At 28.5% G+C, this 23,165-nt stretch overlaps 3 protein-coding genes and 1 non-coding gene across 4 annotated transcripts; 3 read left to right on the top strand and 1 right to left on the bottom strand.

The window, feature by feature from the left end:
* Positions 1-11,436: 11,436 nt before the first annotated feature.
* INS49_009283 (uncharacterized protein) lies at positions 11,437-12,145 on the top strand (the record flags this gene model as incomplete). The annotated part of the gene is made up of 2 exons (XM_043170017.1): positions 11,437-11,517; positions 11,612-12,145. The coding sequence occupies 2 exons, from the start codon at positions 11,437-11,439 to the stop codon at positions 12,143-12,145; spliced, it is 615 nt and encodes a 204-aa protein (XP_043024582.1).
* A 6,827-nt stretch (positions 12,146-18,972) lies between these two features.
* On the top strand, positions 18,973-19,040 carry INS49_009282. The gene has a single exon. It is a non-coding gene; the product is annotated as a tRNA-Ser (tRNA).
* Positions 19,041-20,760: 1,720 nt separating this feature from the next.
* INS49_009281 (uncharacterized protein) lies at positions 20,761-21,582 on the top strand (the record flags this gene model as incomplete). The annotated part of the gene is made up of 3 exons (XM_043170016.1): positions 20,761-21,130; positions 21,206-21,361; positions 21,425-21,582. 3 exons carry the CDS (start codon positions 20,761-20,763, stop codon positions 21,580-21,582), a joined length of 684 nt encoding a protein of 227 aa, XP_043024581.1.
* Positions 21,583-21,783: 201 nt separating this feature from the next.
* Positions 21,784-22,509, bottom strand: INS49_009280 (uncharacterized protein; the record flags this gene model as incomplete). The annotated part of the gene is made up of 1 exon (XM_043170015.1): positions 21,784-22,509. One exon carries the CDS (start codon positions 22,507-22,509, stop codon positions 21,784-21,786), a length of 726 nt encoding a protein of 241 aa, XP_043024580.1.
* Between the last annotated feature and the right edge of the window lie 656 nt (positions 22,510-23,165).

Raw genomic sequence — 23,165 nt, 5'->3', positions numbered from 1 at the left:
AATAGGATTTTTAAGGTTATATTAAAATGTATTATTAAATTAATTACTATGGCTAAATATATTATTTAAAGGTAATATATTATTAAACTTATTGCTATAGTTAAATATATTATTTAAAAGTAATATATTAAAGTTATTTTTTTAATTAAATATAGTAATTATTATAATAAACTTAAGTTTTTTTAAAGGGGTATTATTAATATTATTATGCTTACATTTATTAACTTTTTAAATCTTATTACTTAAAATATTTATTATTTATTGCTTTTAATTAATGCTAAACTTTATAATTACTTATTTTACATTTATTTAATTTAAAAGGTCCTTATTAAATTTAATGCTTTAAATAAGTACTTATAGCTAATTTTATGTAACCTTATCCTTATTAATAAAAGTATTATAATTTTATATAATAAAAATTATAAAAAGGATATGCTTAAAACTCTTTATTAACTTTTTAATATTTATAAATAGCTTAATAATTCTTAGGAATAACTAGGTAAGTAGGCTATAAAACTTAATAACTATATACATTGCATTTAATATAAAGTTTTAAATTTCCTTAGGATGCTAAGTTTCCCAAACCATGCAGTAAAAGGGCTAAGATTATATAATGTATTGCGCCTTATAGCAAGCAAGATTATAGGCAAGCTAATACTTATTTATTTAGCCTTAAAATAATAGTTAAGCATTTAATAACCTAGCCTTTTTTATAATTACCTTATACTTAATTTAATTATAAGCTAAGTTATTTATTATTAAGATAACCTAAGTTATTAACTTTATTTACTTTAGCTAAATTAAATAGCTAATATATTAATTAATATAATTAAAGCTTTAAAGCATTTATACTTAAATTTTATAGCTATATATATAATATAAGTTAAGCTTAGCAAAGCTTATTATAATATTTATTAAGAGCATATTAATATTAAAGTTAAAGTTATTAAAGTTAATAATAATAATTACCTTTTTTTATAAAAATATGCTAATATAAATAAATAATATATATAAGTTAGCTTTTTTTATTATTCCTTATAAAATCTTATAATTAATTAACAACTTATATTATATATATAATTAACATTAATTAATGCAAAGGGATATAAAGATATAATTAAATGGAATTAGTATTAATTAATATATAAAATTTAATAAGAAGTTATATTAATTAATGCCAATTAATTAAAGTACTTATAACTAAGCTTAAGGGGTTAATATTATAATAAGTACATGCTTATCTTTATTTATTTATTAAGCATATAAGTAAAGTATATAGGTTTATATTAAGGATTAAGCTAAGATATAGCTAAGAATTGCTTTTTACTTTATTAAGATAATATTAAATAAATTAGCATTAAAGCTAAGCATTTATAAGTATTTAAGGCCTTAATTGCTAATATTATAAAGTAAGGCTTTTAAGTAGGTAAATCTTAATTAAAGCACCTTACCTTTTTTTTTTTAATTTCTTTCTTTTATTACTTTACAAGCCTTTATGTTAATAAATTTGCTACTTATCCTTAAATCTTTTAACATAACCTTATTTAGCTGCATTATTATCTTATTTAAAACTTATAAGGCTTAAAAGCTAAGTAAATTTATAAACTTAATGTTAAGAATTTAAAGTAAGCTATTATTTAAATAAACCCCGGCAGCTTTATTATTGCTGCTAGCATCTTTAAAAATAAAAACTTTATTATTATAAAAAATAATTATTATAATCTTTATTAGCTTAGCCTTTTAAATGCTAATAGCTAAGTTATTAAAGTATATATTTATAATGCGATTTATATAAGGCTTTAAAATAGCGTAATTTAATTTATAATATTTAATATAATAAGTAAGGATATTATTACGCAAGTAAATCAGCTATAATAAGCTATTTACATAATTTAATAACTTTAAGATTATATTTATTCCTTATTATATGCTTATGCAATTTAGCATACCTTATATAGCCTCTTTATTAATATTAATATTTATTACAATATTATATTATTATTTAATAAGTAATAAGCATTATTACTTTTAGCTCTTAATAATAACTACCTTTATTAATTCTTCCTTTTGCTTATTAAATATACTTAAGTTACCTAAGTACTTAAGGTATCCCATTTTAAAGTTTACCTTATTAAATATATTATTAAAGCTTATAAAAAGCATTATATTTTCTTAAAATAAGCTATTTAAATTATAATAATTATTAATATTATTAATAGCCAATATTATAAAAATTAATATAAGGCTTATTAAGTTTTACTTAAGCTTAAGGCCTTAATATAATAACTTAATATTTAATTAAAGCTTATAGGATTATAATGTATTAACCTTATAAAAAAGATAAGCTTTATCATAAATTATATAATTTTAATAAAATTAATAAGAATAAAAAGCTATCCTATAATATTTAATATATTAAATTATTATATTTTTTATTATACTTATCTTTTTATTTAAGTATTACATTAATTAGCTACTTATAATATAATTAGTTAATAGCTTTATTTAAATGCTTTTAAGGATAGACTTAGCTAATTTGCTATTTTTATTACCTTTATTAAGCTTATTAAGCCTATTATTAACATTAATATTAGCATTAAACCCCTTATAGCTTATAGCTTTAACCTTAGCTATAATGCTAAAAATATAATTTAAATTATTTTTCTTATTATTATAAGTAGCATTATTAAAACCTTTTATATTCTTTAAAGCTAAATACTTCTTTATTATAGCCTTTTTTATAGCTTAATCCTTAAGATAAGTATTAATAATTGCTAAGCAAAGAATATTAATTTACTTTTTATTTATTATAAGCATATTATTATATATATTATACTTTTATAAACCCTATTAATATAATTAATTGCTTATATTTATAATAAATATAATAATAAAAGTTTTTTTTATTAAATAAAAAATAATTATAAAATATAAAAATATTTAAATCTTTATTATATTTTATATAATTATTTAATTATATATATATAAGTTAGCATTAATTAATATAAAAATGGGCTATAAGTTAGCATTAATTAATGCTAACTTATAAAAAAATATATACTTAAGATAAGTTGCTATACTTTATAGCCACTTTTATTTAAATAAAAAGCTTTTTAATTATTATTATAGCTGCTTATAAGGCAAGCTTATAGTTAATATTACTCCTTAATTTATAAAAAACTTTTATATTAAAAGTATTAATTAAAAAATATTTATAAATCTTATTAAAGTATTGCTTAATAATGTTAATAAGCGCTTATATTATAATAAGCTATATTTTATTAAAGCTTTCTTTAATAATATTATTAAATATAAATAAGTTAGCTACCTTAAGCTTAGCCTTACGCTTTAAAAAGTAAAAATATTACTTTAAAAGCATAATTAATATCTTACTTATGCTTATTTTATTAATAAGGAAAATACTTTTTAATAAGCTATTTATTATATAATATATAATAATAATATTTATAAAACCCTTATTAATTAATATATAAATAAGGGGCTTATAAATTAAGTTAGCACTAATTAATACAAAGCTATGCCCTTACTTTATATTAATTAATATTAACTTAACTTATTTAACTTATTAATAACTTAAGCCGTTATAAAATTAATATTATATAAGTTAATTAAGCTGCTATTAGCATTATTATATTAATTAATATATAAATTAATATACTTTGCATTATCTTTAATATTTAGCTTATATTATTTTAAAAATTTTAAGGCCTTAATAAAGTTAATAGCTATAAGGAGTTAATTTAATATAAATATAAATAAGGTATAGCATTGCTTAAAATCCTTATAATATTATTTATTTGCTTGGTTATTTATAGGTAAGGTACCTTTATTAATTATTTATTGCAATATTTTACCCTTTTGCTTTTTTATAATTATATATTATTAAATATTATTATAGCTTAAAAGTATTACCTTAAACTTTTTAAAAATATTTTTACTTTAAATAAAAGTAATCCTTAGCTATATAAGCAAACCTTTTATATAAATTTCTTTAATAAGAGCTATAATAATTTAATAATTAATAAGAAAAAGGTAGTTTATAATATTTATGGTATTTTTATAATAAGCTATTTTATAATTAGTGTTAAATTCTTAATTAAGGGTATTATATATATTAATATAAGTAAAGAAGTTTATATATTTATATAAATTTATAAAAACTTAATTTATATTAACTTGCTTATTCTTAATTTTATTTTTAATAAAACCCTTTCTTAAGCATAACTTTGCCTTAGCTTTTATATATTGCTTTTATAAAATATATACTTATATTATTATAATTATAATTGCCTTTTAAGCCTTATTAATAAAAATAACTTTTATTATATTATTTATATTATTAATAAGATATTTATTATAATGTTAAGCCTTAATATAAATAAACTTATAAATAATTATCTTTTTATTAAGCAGGATTTTTAATAAAAGTAAATTATTTACCTTTTTTTTTTTATTTTAATAAATATAAATTATTGTATAGCATAGTTATTATAATAAGTAACTTTATAAAATAAGTTATTATATAAAAACTTATATAGGTATTCTTTATTAAGTTTGTATTGCTTATATTGCCTAGTTTTAATGGTGCTTAATTTAATATTAATGGGGTAATATATAAGGTATTATAAAATTATAAAGTTAGTAATTATGTTAATGTTAATGTTTTTTAATTAAGATATTATGCTTAAGTTATTATTTTAAATAATTAAGGTAGGTTATAAAGAGTTATTAATAGTAAGCTAAAAAATAATGCATTGCTATAATTAATTAAAACTCCTTATAAGTTTATTAAATTGCTTATTAATATTAAGTTAAATAAATAAGTAATCCTAAAAACTTAATTTTTTAATTTAAGTAATAATATTAAAAAAGGTAAATGCTATAATATTATTAGCTTATGTAATAAATATTAAGGGAAGCTAATATAAAGTTAGCATTAATTAATATAAATATATAAGCGTAATAACTTATATAAATTTTTAAGGAAAAGGGGGAGGGTTAAAATGGGAATTAGCATTAATTAATATAAATTATTATAATAAAAGTTATATTAATTAATGCTAATTATTTAATATAAAATTAAATAAATAATAATAAATATTAATAAGGGAAATTTAAAATTATTTTATTTAATAATTTTAAATTTATATTAATTAATGCTAACTTAGGGATTAAATTAATTAAGCATTATTTTTATTTTACCTTACTTATTATTATTTAATGCTTATAAATATACTTTATAATCTTAAAGCTAAGAATTTTATTAAATTTTATAGTATTTACTTTAATAGTTATTAAAAAGTAAAAAAGTATAACTTAATAATATTACTTTTTAACTTATCTTTAATTTTATGTAATATTTATATTTAAGGATATTTAAGGCTTAAGTTTAATAAATTTTATAGTATTATCCTTAAGATTTTATTAAATTAAGCAAATTACTTTATTATTTTTATTTTTAATTTTATAAATAGGTAAAAAGCTATAGTTTAAAAATAAGTTATACTTTATTAATTAAATCTTTTTCTTAATAAGATTAACCTTTATTTCCTTAATAAGGATCTTAAGGTATTTAAATAAGCTTAATAAAGCTATAATAATGAAAAAGTTATTATTATTATAAAATGTTTTAAATTATAAAATGTTATTGCTTTTAGCTAATTTATTATTTAAGGCGTTAATTAATTAAGTTAGTTTCTTAAATTTTAATACCTTAGTTAATTTCTTAGGAGTTTTTAAAGGGGGTATAGGCTTAAACTTATTAGCCTTAAAAGGTGGCTAAATAGCCAATTTATTCTTTCCTTAAGGCTATTTATTAAGTAAATTAAAAGCTGTAATGCTATTTTAGTTATAGCTTATGCTGCTATTATAGCTTATATTGCTATTATGATTATTAATCTTAGTATTTATATAGCCTTGGCTTAAAGGTATTAATGATTTTATATTAAAATCCTTGGTTAGCTTGTTAAGTATGGTATTCTTTAAGTAATGGCTTAAGCGTAATGTTGCCTTTTAGCCTTTAGGCTTTATAATTGCAGCCTTTGCTTTCTTAGGGCTTATATTATCGTTTTATATTTTTTTAATCTTTAAGTAGTTGGTATTAATTAATGCAACTTAATTTATATACTTATAGGATTGGAATAAAGGGTAAAAAATATAGAGAAAAAGAAAGAAATGGAAAAAGGGTGGGAAATTAAGGGTTTAAATATTTTTAAGGAAAGAATTTTATTGCCTTATAAATAAATCTTTATTACCCTTTTTTAATTAAGAAGGATGTTATATAATTTAGTTTATTAGCATTTACTTATTAATATTAGGTAAAGTTTTTGCTTATTTAATAATTGCTAGCAATATTAATAATAAAGCTTATTTACCTTTATACTTTATATAAATTAAATAATTTATTATCTTAATAATACTTTTATTAATAATTTTAAGTAATTTAATTTAATAATTAGCTTTAATAAGTATAAAGAAATAACTTAAAAAAGTATTAATTAATATATGGTAAGTATGTATTTAAAGTAAAATACTTAAAACGTTTGCTTTATGTAAATGGCGGGGTAATTATAGTTTTGGAAAGCTAGCTTTTAAGGTATATTTATGTTTTATTAATATATGCAGCCAATTTCCTTGTACTAAGTAGGCTAATGCTGGAAGCTAGGTGGGCGTATTATAAAAGCTGGGTGGGCGTACGCTAATTCGTCTTTAAGCCCAGGAACGGGCCCCCGAAGAGGATCCAATCGCTGCCGAAACGATGAGCAGTGCAGAGTAATCATTTACAAAACGAGACAGGTGGCACTTTTGCACTCGAGAAGAGGAGCTATCAGGTTGTCTGCAGTCAGATGGCAGTTGTTCACGTTTACCTAGGTATACAGTACCAATTACAATAAACATGTAAATACAATCGTCTCGGTCGCATATGGGGTATAAACCCAGCCGCAAGTAGCGGATCAGGTGCTAAATTTCCCTTCACGTAATTATCGCACACAAATAGGACACCGCAGCATGAGGTTAGTGACGGAAAAGTTTAGTGAAGATTGTGTGCCCTGAATAGACAGAGCACTCGCGATGACGAATCAGTTGATATCAGGGTAGCGAGTGCCTACTAGCCACGTTCGGAGATTTCTATCGCCCGGTCACAAGCAGTCGATTAGAAAAGTCGCAAGGGGCGGGGGCTACGAGCTGGGAAGGTACCCAGGTAATGAACAGTTCGATATATGCCGACTGAACAGAAGTTCCTTTGGAGGAAGAATGGATGACCCAAAAGAGGCAGAATTGATGAGGCATGGCGGAGGCACGGGCGAGTCCTGGGGCACAAGTCTCGGGATGAATCAGAACGAGGTATCTTGGGTCAAAATAAAATGTCTTACCACCAACGAGTGCCAGACCTTCCGTACTAAGTTAATGAATCCGTGCTAACAATACTTACAAGATAGGAAGGTGAAGGCTTCCCCGGGATATCGTCAGCCGCCTAGACAGATTACGGGATAAAACGCGTGCGGCCTTGCCGTTATAGTAGCGTGATCCTTTTAAAACGCCTGCAGTAGCTCCATTATTATACTATCCAGATACTAGGAGATATAGGCCACCCAGTACCCAGATCTAAACTACCTGGACCCTAAGAAGTTAAGACGTCCCTTATATATAGGCAGAAAAGTACTGGCAAAATTTCCTCTTATCTAATAGGTGGAAAATTGGCCGCCCTCACCTAAACTAAGACTTATCACTTTTCTTGCTCCGGATAACTACGATAATATAACTAAGTATGTTTTAGAGATTATTATATCATTAGCTCTGTTTAAAATATTCTGTTATGTATAGGCTGGTGGTATATAGCTAGATGGAATATCATAACCTCGCCGGTGTAGCGGATGTGCTGGCCACAGCTATACGTGCGATAGGTGTTAGACGATGGAATACTTATAGTAAGGCGGTTTCTCGCAAACATTAAAATGCAAGATACCCCAGACTCCCATAAACATTAAAATAAAAACACTAGCAATATACAATATCGACATAATCTCCCTTATACATAATTATATCAGCTATAATACAAGTCTCAGCCGGCCTTAACCTAGGCACAGGCCCAACCCTCTCCCTCACGGGTGCCGGTGAACAGAAGCCGACGAGGCCCCTAACCAGGGATGAGGCCGTCAGCTTCAAGGTCAACTCGCCCAAGACGTGGACTAACTTCCACAAGCATGTGCACAAGCTTAAGCCCCAGGGTAACTACAACGTTAACATGAACTGCTTGGTTTACCAAATTTCTCCGCAGGGGGCCAACAGCTATAAGAGTCTTTTCCCCCCTGCAGCGGCCAGCAGCCTGGCCGCTCTAAGTTGCTCCATTTCACTGTGCCAAAATGTTGGATGGGGTACAAGAGCAGCTGCGAGAAGGTACTTGAGGCCCGTTAATGGGGCCGGTCCCGGGTGCCATGTTCTTCAGCGCCCCCACTATCGGAAGACACACCTAAAACTTCCTCACCACTCTTTGTTTTGAAAGTTGAGCAGACAGGTGCAATAAACTACAGTTAGCACCCAGGCTCCCCATCAGTATTACTAGCGGTTGGTCAACCGAATGCCTGAGCCAATGACCTCACGGCAGGAGCCCAGGGCGCCCTGAGATACCGATTGAGCCACCCTTAATCGGGTCCGCTTACGGCGGCAGGCCGCAGGTTGTCCAAGGCGGTGGTGTATAGCTGCCTAAGTGATGGCCGGTTGATTGGCTTAACCGCCAAGCACGCGACCACCAACTCACATAACTATTGCCCGTAAGCCGCCACATATGGTGAATTTATGATTTGTTCCCCATAGGTCCATTTATTCTGGATCGCCGGCTCCCGTACTGCCATGGGTGGCTCAATAGGCACCCTGAGCGTGATGCAAGACTACATAGCCCGAGACAAAATCAATGTGAGTTGATAGCTCCTGACTTCAGATTTGCTTTCCGTGTCTTAGAAATAGCCCACCAGTCCGATTTGCCACACATTTAACCATTCTCCATAGTTCCCGGCAAGAGTGGTTTGATCACCGATGATGCTGATGGGGCTGGGGGGTACTCTATAGAAGTCCTGGGTAAATGGGTTACCAGAGAGTGGAAATTTGGCATAGAAGTAACAAGACCAAAGGGTAATTTAGGAATTGAACTTTATTCACCACAATTAATGTGTATTAATGCCAAACCTCTTTACTTACTTAAACATATAGGCAAATGGTTATTCCGTTGAGTGCTGGAAAGCTTGCCGAGCCGTGCATCCAAAGGATCACCCGAACAGCTTTGAGAGGGCTAGAGGACGCTAGAGGTCGATTGACATCATATTCCTTCCGTTCCAGGCACTTTACCGGTGATTATAGGGGCACAATTTTGTCGCAGGACTCCTTACGGCATTCTTGTTCCCCATAGTAGTTTCTTCTACAGTTACGCCAAGATCACGGCACTAGAGCGAGCAATTACTTAGCTTGTCATTAACATATTTGGCATCTGAGGAGAAGAATCATGGCTGCAGGGGTATGGAAGTTCCGTGAGTGGTGTCCCAACTTCTTGCTGCTCAAGGGGTTTTAGGGGATGGGTGGCTCGGATCAGGGGCATCAGGAAGGACTATTTAATCTAAGTAGCTACTATACACTTCTCATAAGCATAAAAGCACGCCAGTCACCACTCACCTTCTTTTTCTAAATGCAGGCGGGAGTAACGCGACCTCTGCGTGGTGCGCTCGGCTGTGCTTGGGTTATATGGTAGAATGTTTCACTCGCCCCTAGTACTGGATCTGTGAGAAATTTGAGGTAAGATATGTGTTAGGGAAAGATTGATAAGAAACACTCCCTTCCCCTTCCTCCCATGGGGCCGTCTTCTCTTAGAGAGCCCTATCCTCCTAAAGGCCCACGTCATTTCCAGAGCCTCTTCCTTTTTCCTCTCTAAGGGATATCTTCCAACAACTTCCTCCTTCCTTTCACTGCCCTTTCTTCTTAAAAATATGCTTTCCTCCCAGAGCCCCTTGCTCTCAGAGGAACGCCTTCCTCTTAGAGGGACCCCGAGGCTGCCATAGCTAGGAATTGCTACTCGCGAGTATTCCGGTTTACTCCAGTCTGTGCTTATTCCTGGATAAGGTTTGACAAAAGACCAATACTAGAAATTCAATTAAGGGAAAAATCGAGAAATCGGGAAACTATGCCCCCCCCCCCCCCCCCCCCAAAGCTCGCGCAGGACCGTAGGGTACCATTTTTGGCAAAGCGCCGTCGATTTCTTGTAGGATTCAATCTCGGCACTGATCACTAGATGTGACACATCATGACGGAGCGAACATGCAAAGCCAAGTAATTCTAATACAAGCCACAGGAGCTTTCCTCAACTTAGCAGGCATTGCCTTTCGAACAATTCAAAGAGATCCAGCCTAAACCGACTTGTTCCTGTCAATTGCTGGATATGAGTACAGAGAATTGATTCTACAGTATCTTGAAAGGCCTGGTACTGTATTTAAAAATCTGTACATTAATCCCGTACGTCTACTAGTAACCACACAGGTAAACATGCATCAATTAATGTTAATGTATATATATCTATAAAAGTCATGTAAAGAGTTTAGCGCCTGCATGCGTGTGTGAGTTACTTGTGGCAGAATATGTGCTTATAAATCAGACGCTAAAATCTACTTATACCGGAGCCAGAGTACGCCCACCCAGCTTCTATAATATGCCTACCTAGCTTTTAGCGTTAACTTACTTAATATAAGGAAATTAGCTATATATATTATAAAATATTAATATTATAAAGTTATTAATAAAATATAATTATAGCTATTTTAAAAGGGTTTTATAGCTATTCCTTTATTTATAACTTAAAAGTTATTTTTACCCTTTTGCCCTTTGCGCCCTCTTTTGCCCTCTGCGCCCTTTTTTACCCTTTGCACCCTCGCCGCTCTATGCGCCCTCTGCGCGCTCTGCGGCCCTCTGCGCGCTCTGGGGGCCTCTGGGCGCTCTGGGGGCCTCTAGGCGCTCTAAGCTTTTTAGGCTTATATTTTTAAAGTATTGCTTAAATTAAAAAATAGCTACCCTAGCTTCTTATATATAGGGTAAGCTTAAAAAAATACCTAGTCTTATTAATATAATACTAAGAAAAGGAAGTACTGGGTGGGCCAACGCTGAAAGCTGGGTGCGCGTACTGTGGAAGCTGGGTGGGCGTACTCTGGCTCGCATCACCCCAGCCATTGACATTCTAAATGTGCGGCTTCTCCCGACAGCCCTCAGCTGCCGGCTTCCAGAGGTTGACAGAGAAGAGAGCCTGTTCACTGCCACGCCGTATCAGGGAGTGAAATAACGAGCATAGCTAATTTTGGACGCCATGTCTTTTGTTTTTCCCTATACCACCGAGAGACTGACATGTTTGCGTGAGATCGGGGCGTTGTCGAAACCTATGCGATGTCGTCGCTCTGGGCGCAGTTTTGGGCAGAGCGGCACCCTCCGGCCGATCCCGTCCATGTCTCGTACAAGGACAACGCCGTACTGATTACAGGTACGTTCTCTTAGTTGTATACTATTGCGCCTGGTTGTATTTTGTGATGACTACGTGCTAACACTACATGATGGCTCACAGGTGCGAACTCCGGCCTGGGTGGGCCACGAGGCTGCCGTAAAATACGCTGCTCTGGGCGCCAACCCTCTCATTCTTGTTGTACGAACTCAGACCAAAGGCGAGCAAGCGAAGGCGGATATAATTCGCCGCACGAAGTGCTCTGCCGATATTTTCACCATCGTGACAGTGGACCTTGCTGATATTGCATCGGTCAAGGCCTTGGGGCATCGTCTCACAACACACTCTCGAGTGCGACAGCTTCACGTTGCCCAGCTTGCCGCAAATGATGCACAGTGGCAGTATGAAAGCAGTCCTGACGGCTACGAGGTGACGCTGGCGGTCAATTTCCTCTCTCAAGCGCTACTTGCGATGCTCCTGCAGCCTGTGACGCGCGCAGCTGCAGCGGCGGCCACGCCAGGTGGATTCGTGCCTCACCTCTCGTTCTTTCACAGCATAGCCGGGTTCGAGGTCACGGCGGACTGGCTTCCACGCGGCCAGTCACTCATCCAGCGATGCAACGACAAGGGCAAATGGGACTCTACCAAACAGTATTAACTTGCCAGACTTGCGCTCTGGGGCGTGATAGAAGGTCTGATCGATCGATTGCACCAAGACGAGGAGTGTCGCAAGATAATCATCAACGCTTCATGCCCCTCAGGCTGCAAGACGAACATGGGCGGCAATTTTCCCTCATTTGTGAAGCCTATACTGGCATTACAGCATTTCATCTGCGGTCGGACTGCTGAGCAAGGCGCTCGCACTTTAGTCAGTGAGACGGTACTGGGCCCTGAAAGTCACGGTAAACTGTGGAGGAATGACGAGCTTTACCCGTAAGCAGCCTCTACCTTCAAGTCGTCCGTCCGTGGACATCCACTGATGGGGATCACTTTTACAGGCCCTATGATTTCATGCAAAACTCCCGGGGTCGAGAGATCCTGCAGGATACTTGGAAGCAGGGTTGTAATTAGTTAAATTAGTTTAGTTAATTTTAAAAACTAACTAAATTAGTTTAGTTAATTTTAAAAACTAACTAATTTATTTTAGTTAATCTTATTAACTAAAACTAAATTAACTAACTAAAAAACTAACTAAATTAACTAAAAAACTAAGAAAAAAAGCGGAGTTAATTTAAAATAAAATTTTAAAAATATTAAAATAATTATAAGCCTATTAAATATTAAGAAGAATATTAAGAAAATATTAAAGAATATTAAAAGAATATTAAAAGAATTAAAAAAATTAAATAAAAAAATAAAAAAAGTCGTTTCTAGGGTAATTTAAACCCCTAGCTATTAGCACATTATACGACATATAATTACAAGCAAGGGATTTACAATATATTTACATATTACGAGATTTACAAGCATTATTATAATTATCACAAGCAATTATTATGAATTTTATTAACGCTATATATTACTATACTATATATATTATGAAATTACGAAATATATATAATTTAGCTTCCTTATAAGTGCATATAATTTATAGTATATAGCATATAATATATTTACGCCCCCCCCCCCCCCCCCTACCTTTAGCATCACCACTTATATAAATTAACTAGTTTCTTAATAGGTTTTAACGCTAACTATATATAAAATATATCATTTAATTACCCTTTTCCTTTTCTTTATATATATAATATTTAAAAAATAGCTTATCTCTTTAAAAAAATAAATATTCTAATATAAATTAAACTTACCTTATATAAAAAATATTAAATACTTATTTATAAAAATATATAAAAAACTTAATTTTTTTTTAAATATATTAATATTATTTTTATATTTATATTTAATTATTAAAAATATTAAATATACCTTTTTATTATATTTAATAAAATTTATATATTTTTATAAATACTTTAACTTTAAAAGTAGCTATAAGGCTTATTTAGGCCTATTTGCCTTTATAAATACTCTAACTTTAAAAACAGCTATAGGGCTTATTTAGGCCTATTTGCCCCTATAAATACACTAACTTTAAAAACAGCTATAAGGCTTATTTAGGCCTATTTACCCCTATAAATACATTAACTTTAAAAATAGCTATAGGGCTTATTTAGGCCTATTTACCCCTGTAAATACTTATTTATTATATATAAATTTAAATATTATATGTTTATATTAAATCTTTTTAAATTAATAAAATAAAAAAAGCCCTTTGGGGTAACTATTCATCCAAGTTGGATAGTTTTAAAAGCCAAGATTTCATTATAAGAAATATATATATTATTTAATTTAATATTATATATATTTAAATAATTATATAATAAATATATAAAAATTATCCTTAAATTAAGTTATATTTATATATATATTAATATTATTTAAAAACGGTTTAATTTACTTATAAAAAATAATATTATATATTTTTTTAAATAAATATTTAGCCTATTTGGAGAAATAAATTGGCCGATTTAGGGGAATAAACTATTCATTTTTTTTTATCTTTAATATATATAAACCTCTTTCTTTTTCCTTCCTCTCTCTCTTTTCCTTTCCTTTATTATTATTTTATTACCATTAAGAAAATCACTTACACCTCACTATTTACGCCTTAATATAAAGAATTCTTTTATTTTTAAATATTTTAAATATTTAAAATGTCTTTTTTCCCCTTATCTCCTGGAAATTCTTCCTTAATAAATCCATCTTTTATAAATGAATTTATAGCCTCTACTAAAAATAATATTTCTTTTTCTAAAGATACTTCGTAAATATCTTAAAATAATAAATATAATTCTCCTAATTATTAACTTCCCCCTCTTAAGTAAACAAGAATTTATATTTTTAAATATAAATTATTTACTTAAACCCTACTTCCTATTAAGGGAAATTGCCCTAGAAAAATTATAATTAAGTATAATAAGTAAGTTATGCATTTATCTTTTTAAAATATAATTTAATATAAATAAAATATATTATTATATATTTTATTTATATTTAATTATATATTATATTAAATTATAATTAGCCAAGTATAGCATATAGCTATATTTTAAATTAATATTAATAATAAGAATATATTTAATAATATTCTTTAAAAGCACCCCAACTATATAATTAATATATAATATATAATTTTAAAAAGATATTATATTTCTTTTAAGTATAATAATAACTTACTTAGTTTTTTAATTAATAAATTAATAGTTACTATTATTTATAAAAAGATACTTTAAAAGGATTTTAAGCCTTTAATTATTAACGGTATTATAAGCATAAACACCTAAATATTGCTTATAATAAAACATTAAAGGTAAATAAAAATAAAAGTAAGTTTTTATTAAATAATAATATTTTAAAAATTAAAATTTAATTAATTATTTTAAGGCTAAATATTACAGCCTTCCCTTTGAATTTCTTCGCCCTTTTATAAAAGAAAATAAAAGTTAAATTTATAAAAATAAATACTTATGAAAAGATTTTAAATTTTATTATTAAAAATAATTTAGCTTTTAATATTTTAAATTTTAAATCTTTTTAAGATTTATTATTATATTTAAATCCATATGTATTTCTTTTTTTTTAATAAAAAGAAATAAACTAATTTTACCTTAAAGCTGCTTTTAAAATAAATTATATTAAAATTAAAAGTATTTTAAATAATACTTTTAATTTTAATTTAGATTATTTAAATTTAAATTTAAAAGAAAATATTACTAGTAATGGTAAATTTTCTTTTAATTTTAATATTTAAACTTTTAATTTTAATACGGCTTATATGGGAGTAATTATTTTTTATATTAATTTTAAATTTTAGTTAATTTATAAATTAATTGGATTTAAAGAATTAAAAGAAAAATATACTAAAATAATTTTTTTTAAAGAGTTTTTAAAATTTATTAAATATTATTTAAATATAATATATAATAGTATTTTTAGGTATTTAATTTTTTTTATTTTTTAAATATTAATAATTAATATTTTATTATAGCTTTATAAGAGATAATGCATTAAATAATAATACTTTTTTAACGGCTTTTAAAGATAAATTTAATTTTAAATTAAATACACCGTTTAAAAATAATATTTAATGTATAGCGCATATTATTAATTTAATAGCGCAAGATATTTTAAAAGAATTTACTTTAAATTTATAAACTAAAGAATTCTTAAAAGAATATTTACAAGATATAAATATAGCTATATCTATAGATAATACTATTAAAAATAGTAAGTTATTACTTTTCTTAAATATCTTTATATTATTATATATATATTAATTTTTATTAAATCTTATTACTCATTTAAGATAAATAATAATTTTAACTTAATATAATATTAAAATTAATAATTTATTATTTAAGGGTATTAAAAAAGCTATATAAGAAGAAGCCTTATTAAAAGGTTATAAAACAACTTATATTTTACTTAGTATTTATTTTCTTTTTTTTTTAAAAAACTATTAATAAATATTTATTAATATATTTTTAAATACTTTTATGCATTGAAACTTTATATATAATATATTAAAGGTTTTTTTAGAATTAAAAAAACCTTTAAATTATATTAATAGAAATACTTTTAATAAGGAATATAAAGATATATTCTTTAATTTATTAGAAATATTTATTCTAGGGCAAATTATAAAGACTTTTAAAGTCTTTTTTAAGCCTTTTATTAAGTTATAAGAATAGTTATATATAACTATTTCTAAAGGTTTATTATATATATATTATATATATAAAAACCTTAATAACTTAATAAAGGAATATAAAAGAAAAAGAGCAATAAACCTTAAATTTATAAGTTTTCTTATTTTCTATTTATTTATTAATTTAATAATTAATTATATATATAGGAATAATATTTATTTAATTTTATTAAAGCTATTTAAGTTAGCATTAAAAAATTAAAAAAGTATTTCCCTTAAAAGATAATTAAAAAAAGATTAAAAGATTATAAATCTTTTATTATTTCTTTAATTCTTAACCTTAGGTTTAAAATAAGCCATTTTTAGCTTAATGGTTTATTATGCTTTTATTTAAATATAAAAGCAAATATAAAAGCTTTTTTTAAAGTTAAATATTTTAAGTAAGTATTTTTTTTTAAAAAAAAGGTTTATATTATATATAATTTTATTAATAAATAATAGGCTTAAATTAAAGCTTTTTAGCTTATTAAAAGATAATATATATAATTTTTTTCTTAAAAACTCCCCTTAGGATATCTTTAATTTTAAAAATAAATTATTTCTTAATTCATTTATAAATAATAAGGAAGAATATATACTTTATTTTTAAAAACCTTTCTTTAATTATAAGGTAATTCTTTTTTTAATATTTAATATTAATTAAACTTATTAATTAATAATATTTAGTTTAAATTATTGAATTATTAGAAAAATAATAAACTTTAATATCCAATATTAAGTTTATTAGCCCGAAAATATCTTGCTATTCTAGCTACTTTTACTATAATAAAAAGAATATTTTTTATTATTAGTAATATTATTACTAAATTAAGGGTTAATCTTAATTTAAATATAGTAATAAAAATAATATTATTAAAAAATTAAAGATTTAATAATATTTAAAAGCTAAAGAAAGAGTTATTAAATTTAAAGGAAATAATAAAAGAATAGTTTTTATAATTTATTTTATAAATAAAGTATAATTTATTTTATAATTTTAAATTATACTTTAATTTATTCTTTATTTATAATTTATTTTATAATATTAAATAATAAAAAATATATTTTAAAAATAAAATAAAAATATATAAGTATTAATAATTGCTTTAAAACTGCATAGCTATTAAAGAAATAAATAAAATAAATATATAGCGAAATGTGTAATTTACTCTTAAAATAGCTTATAATTAAAGCATTACACTAATAAATTAGTGAATAACCTTGCTTCCTAAAGTTTAAATAATATAATAAAACCCAGATTATTAAGTTTTAAAATATCCCCTAGGGCCCTTAATAACTATAAATTAATATAGCGTTAGCTATAGCTTTTTAAAGAAAATAAACTAATCTTTTTCCAACGGTAACCTAGGTAGTTACTATAATCACACGCTTTACCGCTAAACTATAATGATTACCTATTAAAAAGAAAAAAAAAATCAACTTATAAGCTATATTTAATATTTAAAAAAAAAGAAAATATATTTAATATTATTAAAGAAGTATTTATTTATTAAAAGTATTTTATATATTAATAATCTTTAAATTATACTATATTTAATAAAGCTTTAAATAATTATTAATTATTATTATAAAAAGGAATGCAAAGTTATAAAGTTTTATTGTTGTTATTAATATATAAGTTATGTAAGCTTATTAAGCAACCCCACTTTTTTAAAGGGTGTAAGTTTAAGTTTAAATATATATATTATTATATTTATTATTATTAAATATTATAAAATTCTATCTTTAAAACTATATATTTTTTATATATATAATATTATTATTAAATATAATAAAAGTTTTTTAAATTCTTTTTTATATTTATTAAAAAGCTTTTATTTTTTTTATTTTTTTACTTTTATTTCTTTTATTTTATTATTATTATTATAATATTTATAAAAATTAAAATTATTATATTAAATTATAAATACTTTTATAAGCTTAGAAAATATAAAATATTTTATAAAATATATAAAAATATTATTATTATAAAATTAATAAATATTAAAATAAATATATTAAATAATTATTATTTTTATAAGGCTTATAAAGGCTAAAGATACTTTATAACCTTTAAATAATAATCTTATTTATAAGGCTTATAATAATTAAAATAAATATAATAATTTATATTTTAAAAAATATAAAAAAGTATATTAATTATTAAAAAAAAAGAATTATTTCCTTATTATATAAGTTAAAATAAGCAAGTTATAAAGTATTATACCCCTTAATAATATTTATTTTAATATATTTTAACTTATTTTTAAGAAATAATTTAACGCTATTAACCATTAAGCTATAGCGGGGATTTAGGTTGATATATTATTAAAAAAAATAAAACTTATATAATTTAAAATAATATTTAAATAAAGTTTATTTATTTATTTCCTTTTAAATTAAAAGTAATTTTTAATTAATAATTATATTTTTTAAAAGGAATTATATATATTAAAAATATATATATTATAAAATATTATAAACCTTTATTTTTAAATTATATATTTATTATATATATATTATTTATTATTATTATAAAAAATATATTTAAAATAAAATAATTTAAATTAATATAATTATATATAAATATATAATATTTATATTATTATAATATTTAATAAAAAATATAAAAATAATTAAAAATAATTATATAATAATTATATTAAAATATTTAATTATTTCTTTCTTTATATACTCTTTTAAAAAAGTAATTTTAAAGTATAAGGTGGAGTAAATATAAAGATTTTATAGTTTAATGGTTAGAATACTTTATTAAAGAAAGGCTTAGGTTTGATTCCTAATAGGAGCGTTGTTTCGCAATATCTTATACTTTTATTTTTTTTATTAAATATATTATTTAATTATTTATATTATAATTAAATTTTAAAATTTAATTAATTTATTTTAATATATAAATAAAGTATTATTTTTATAAAGCTTATAAATAAAAAAAAAGAAATTATTTCCTTATTATTTAAGTTAAAATAAGTAAATTATAAAGTATTATATCTTTTAATAATAATTTATTTTAATTTATTTTAATTTATTTTAATTTATTTTAATTTATTTTAATTTATTTTAATTTATTTTTAAGAAATAATTTAATATTATTAATTATTAAATTATAATATAAATTTAAGTTAATATATTATTATAAGAAATAAAACTTATATAATATTAAAATATTAAATATAAAGCTTTATTTTTAATATTTAAATAAAATTTATTTATTTATTTTCTTAGTTTTTTTAATTAATTTAGTTAGTTTTTAGTTTTTTTAGTTTTAGTTAATTTTAAAAACTAAAACTAATATTAGTTTTTAGTTAATCTTATTAACTAAGACTAAACTAACTAACTAAAAAACTAACTAAATTAACTAAAAACTAAGAAACTAATTTACAACCCTGCTTGGAAGGAGGCACTTGTGAGTATGTGTGTGACTGGGCCCCATTGACTGCTGGCATTCACTGAGGCTCTGGGCCCCACACCCCTCAGGCATAAAACCCCTTGCATACAATTTCTACCAGACCTCTTCCTTACATAAAAGGTAGCGCCGTCTTGCTTTGAATTGACGTATTAAGGACAGCTGCCTTGTCTCTGTATTCCCTCTCGTGACAGCACTGGAGATCTTGCAAGAGCGCAACTGTGGCAGTTACCATAGCGTACAGCCACAGCAGCACATAGATAGCTAGGTAATATGTAAAAGCGCTATACACAGCGGCTTTACAGTACTGCAACTCGAAGTGGTAGCATTGTGTCCTATGATGTAGTTGACGGGGCATTATGGCTGCTCAGTCTTCTTCGGACAATGAGGATCTGGGTAAGTGATCATGCCCTAGCTAGGGCTTTTTAAGTATAAACACAGGTGACCTCGGGAATTAAGCTTATTAACTTTGATTCGGAGCGCGGATCAAGCGAGATGTGAAAAGCCACCACTGAGTATTTACGTGACTTACACCGAAACAAAACAAAACAAAAAAAAAAAAAAAAAAAGAACTTTAAGAAAACTCAATGCTGAATCGCTCGGGATTGAGCCTAACTTAAACTTACTCATGTTGCTATCAACCTGCAAGAGCGGATTGGGGCACTGACTCTTGAGAGCCTTCCAAACGGAACCAGGAGATGGGAGCAACCGAGTTGGTGGGGAAATTCATCCCTTGGCATGAAATTAACCGTTTCGAAACAACGAATGGGGCAAATTGAGGATCCTCTGATAGAGTGATCCAGCCCAAGCATGAGATCTGACTGGCTCAAAGAACCGGGCCACCACACGATGGGTTCAGAATAGAACAACCACCATGCTACGTAGACGTATAAAAGGGAGGACTACTCCATCAGCGCTCGTGTCCACTAACCAGGAGCTACTCTGGTCTCTCCCTATCCGAACTTGTTCCACTCCCCGTGCCAGGCGCACCTATGATCGTTTTCTTTGCTGCACTTGTATATATTTGCTTTTCCTCACAAAATACCGCCCCTAAACCCAGTCCAGGGCTTCACTCCCCCTCACACAAGACAGAAATAATAAAAAAATGTCCGCCCCCAAGGTCGCCCTCCTCGCCGCCCTCGCGGCCGTCGCCCACGCCGCCGGCGACGACACCATCGGCTTCGGCCCTGCCTTCTCCCTCGGCCCCACCCAGTCGTGGATCCGCGAGGCCAACACGACCATCGTGCTCCCCGAGGTGCCCAGCCCGCAGGTGGACCGCCTCGCTCTCTGGCCGGGAATGGGCACCAGCGGCGGCGACCTGATCCAGGCGCTGGCCGTGTCCTTCACCGACCCCAGCGCCAACTGCGACGGCGCCACCTCGGGCCAGTGGTGCATCTGGGCGAGCACGCTGCAGGGCACGCAGCTGGGCGGCAAGATGGTCCCCGCCAACGCGGGCGACCAGGTCACCATGTACTGTAGGTTTTGCAACCGCCGGAAGCTGGCCGGTAGGCCTCTCAGGCCAGGGAAGGTTTGCTGACTTTGCCCGGCAGACGTCTTCAACGACGACACGAGCAAGTACGACCAGACCGTCTATCTCAATGGCAAGCAGGTCTCAACCCTGTCGACCAGCTCCGGCCAGGCCCAGGGCTGGGGAACGGCGGTCGAGTGCCAGGCCCAGGCCTGTGCAGGCACTGCTCTTGCTCACAGTGCGTGATGTTCTTGCAAATACTTTGCTTATTCCGAATTTGAAAGCTGACGGGGTTGTGCAGAGTACGTCGACACGACGGTGATCCTGAATGAGGCGGACACCACTTTTGCTGGCACTCTGGGCACCAACGAGGTGACTTCCACCGGTCTCAAGACGGAGGACAACAAGGTCTTCACCGTTGAGACTATCAATGTCCAGGCTCACACCTACAACTTGTAATCTGTCTGGGCGTAAATGAGAGGGCCGCTGTCAGGTAGATCCTTGTATCGACACAGTCTATCACAAAAGACGGATGTCTATTCGTATCAGTAGTTATCATCATGATCACCAACATGATCATACTGCGAGACTGCTGGTAGCGGAATTGATATGAAATGAGGGCTTCTAATTCATAGCCGCCGTCGCTTTGCCTGTTGGATATCAGGAGAATATGACGCCTTCCAAGTTGGCTTTGTAGTCATCCTCTGACACAGACGCTGGCGACAATACCTCGATAGCCGTGTCAAAATCGACCTCATTCAACAATGCTGACGCGATGATAACCTTGTTCCTTGACGCAGTATTCTCACGCAAGATTGGTGAGTGTGTGACACACCAGAGAAGCACACCTGCCAGAGCCACTGCATCATTTTCATATTCTGGTGCTGTGTCACCCATATCTATCAACAGAAGCCTCGGAATAGCCGATACGGAATGGGGCTCGGGCTCCTCGAGCACGATGTTCCAGTAACAGATATCGCCGTGGGTGACCCTGCACCTTGATAATTCCCGGACTCCTTTGACGAGGTCTAGGAGCTGCTCTATCGTTATGGGCACGTCGGCTGTAGGAATGAGGGATCCGAGTGCGGGCATGGAAGGCAGATGTTTTTCGTTCGACTCGCCAATCCTACTGGGTTGAACTGCTCCGAACAGCTCAAGGCTCCGGCCCATGTATTGTGTGATGAAGCCCGCGACGATATGACTCTGTTGTTCAGCATCTCCGGGTTCTGTTACGGAGGCTTCTTGAAATTCATCCTCGTCCTCGTTTTCAATTTGTTCCTCATCCTCATCCGCGGAAAATCCTGTCGGCATTTGTGTCATCCACTGCCTTGTCTCATCATGGAGCACAACACCAAGAATGGGCACGACGGGGAAGCGTCTCATCATTTCGTCGTTAACGCCGAGGGCCGTGGCTGTCGGTTCCTGATTGATGTGTTGGATCAGCTGCTCTCTCGAACGAATCTCGTTCTCGTGTGACTTATTGCCAATCAGGGGGAGGGGATTTTTTTTGTTAATATTGCATTAGTATTGCAATGAAATAGTGATATAATAGTGACATGTAATTAAGATTTTAACATGCTTTTTTATATATATATTTTAAAATAAATTTATATTATTAATAACTATATAATTACTCCTAATATAATATAATATAATGTTAACACTTAATATAAGAAGTAAAAAGAAATTTCTTTTCTTTTTATTTTTAACTTAATTATTTACTTATTCTTTATTAGCTTAACTACTTATTATAAGAATATTTATGGAATTATAAAAACATTGAAAAATAAAACTAAGTTTAAAGTTAATAAAATTTAAATTAAAGCTTTTAATATAAATTTATAATAATATTAGCTAATATATAGTTAATCTTGATATATAATTAATATTGATATAATTTAAAGACTTAATATAATTTAATTTTAATGGTATTTTAATAGCTTTTCATTCATATTTTGCTATAATTATGAAATTTTAATTAAATATTAAAATATGATTGTATTGCGTGCGTGATCTAGTCAAAAACCCTCCTTCCCCCTGGT

Source organism: Diaporthe citri, assembly GCF_014595645.1.
Source record: "Diaporthe citri strain NFHF-8-4 chromosome Unknown scaffold_4, whole genome shotgun sequence".
In the NCBI taxonomy this organism is placed as follows: Eukaryota; Fungi; Ascomycota; class Sordariomycetes; order Diaporthales; family Diaporthaceae; genus Diaporthe; species Diaporthe citri.
The sequence above is the reverse complement of the archived record's forward strand: the minus strand, read 5'-3'. Positions and strand labels throughout refer to the sequence as shown.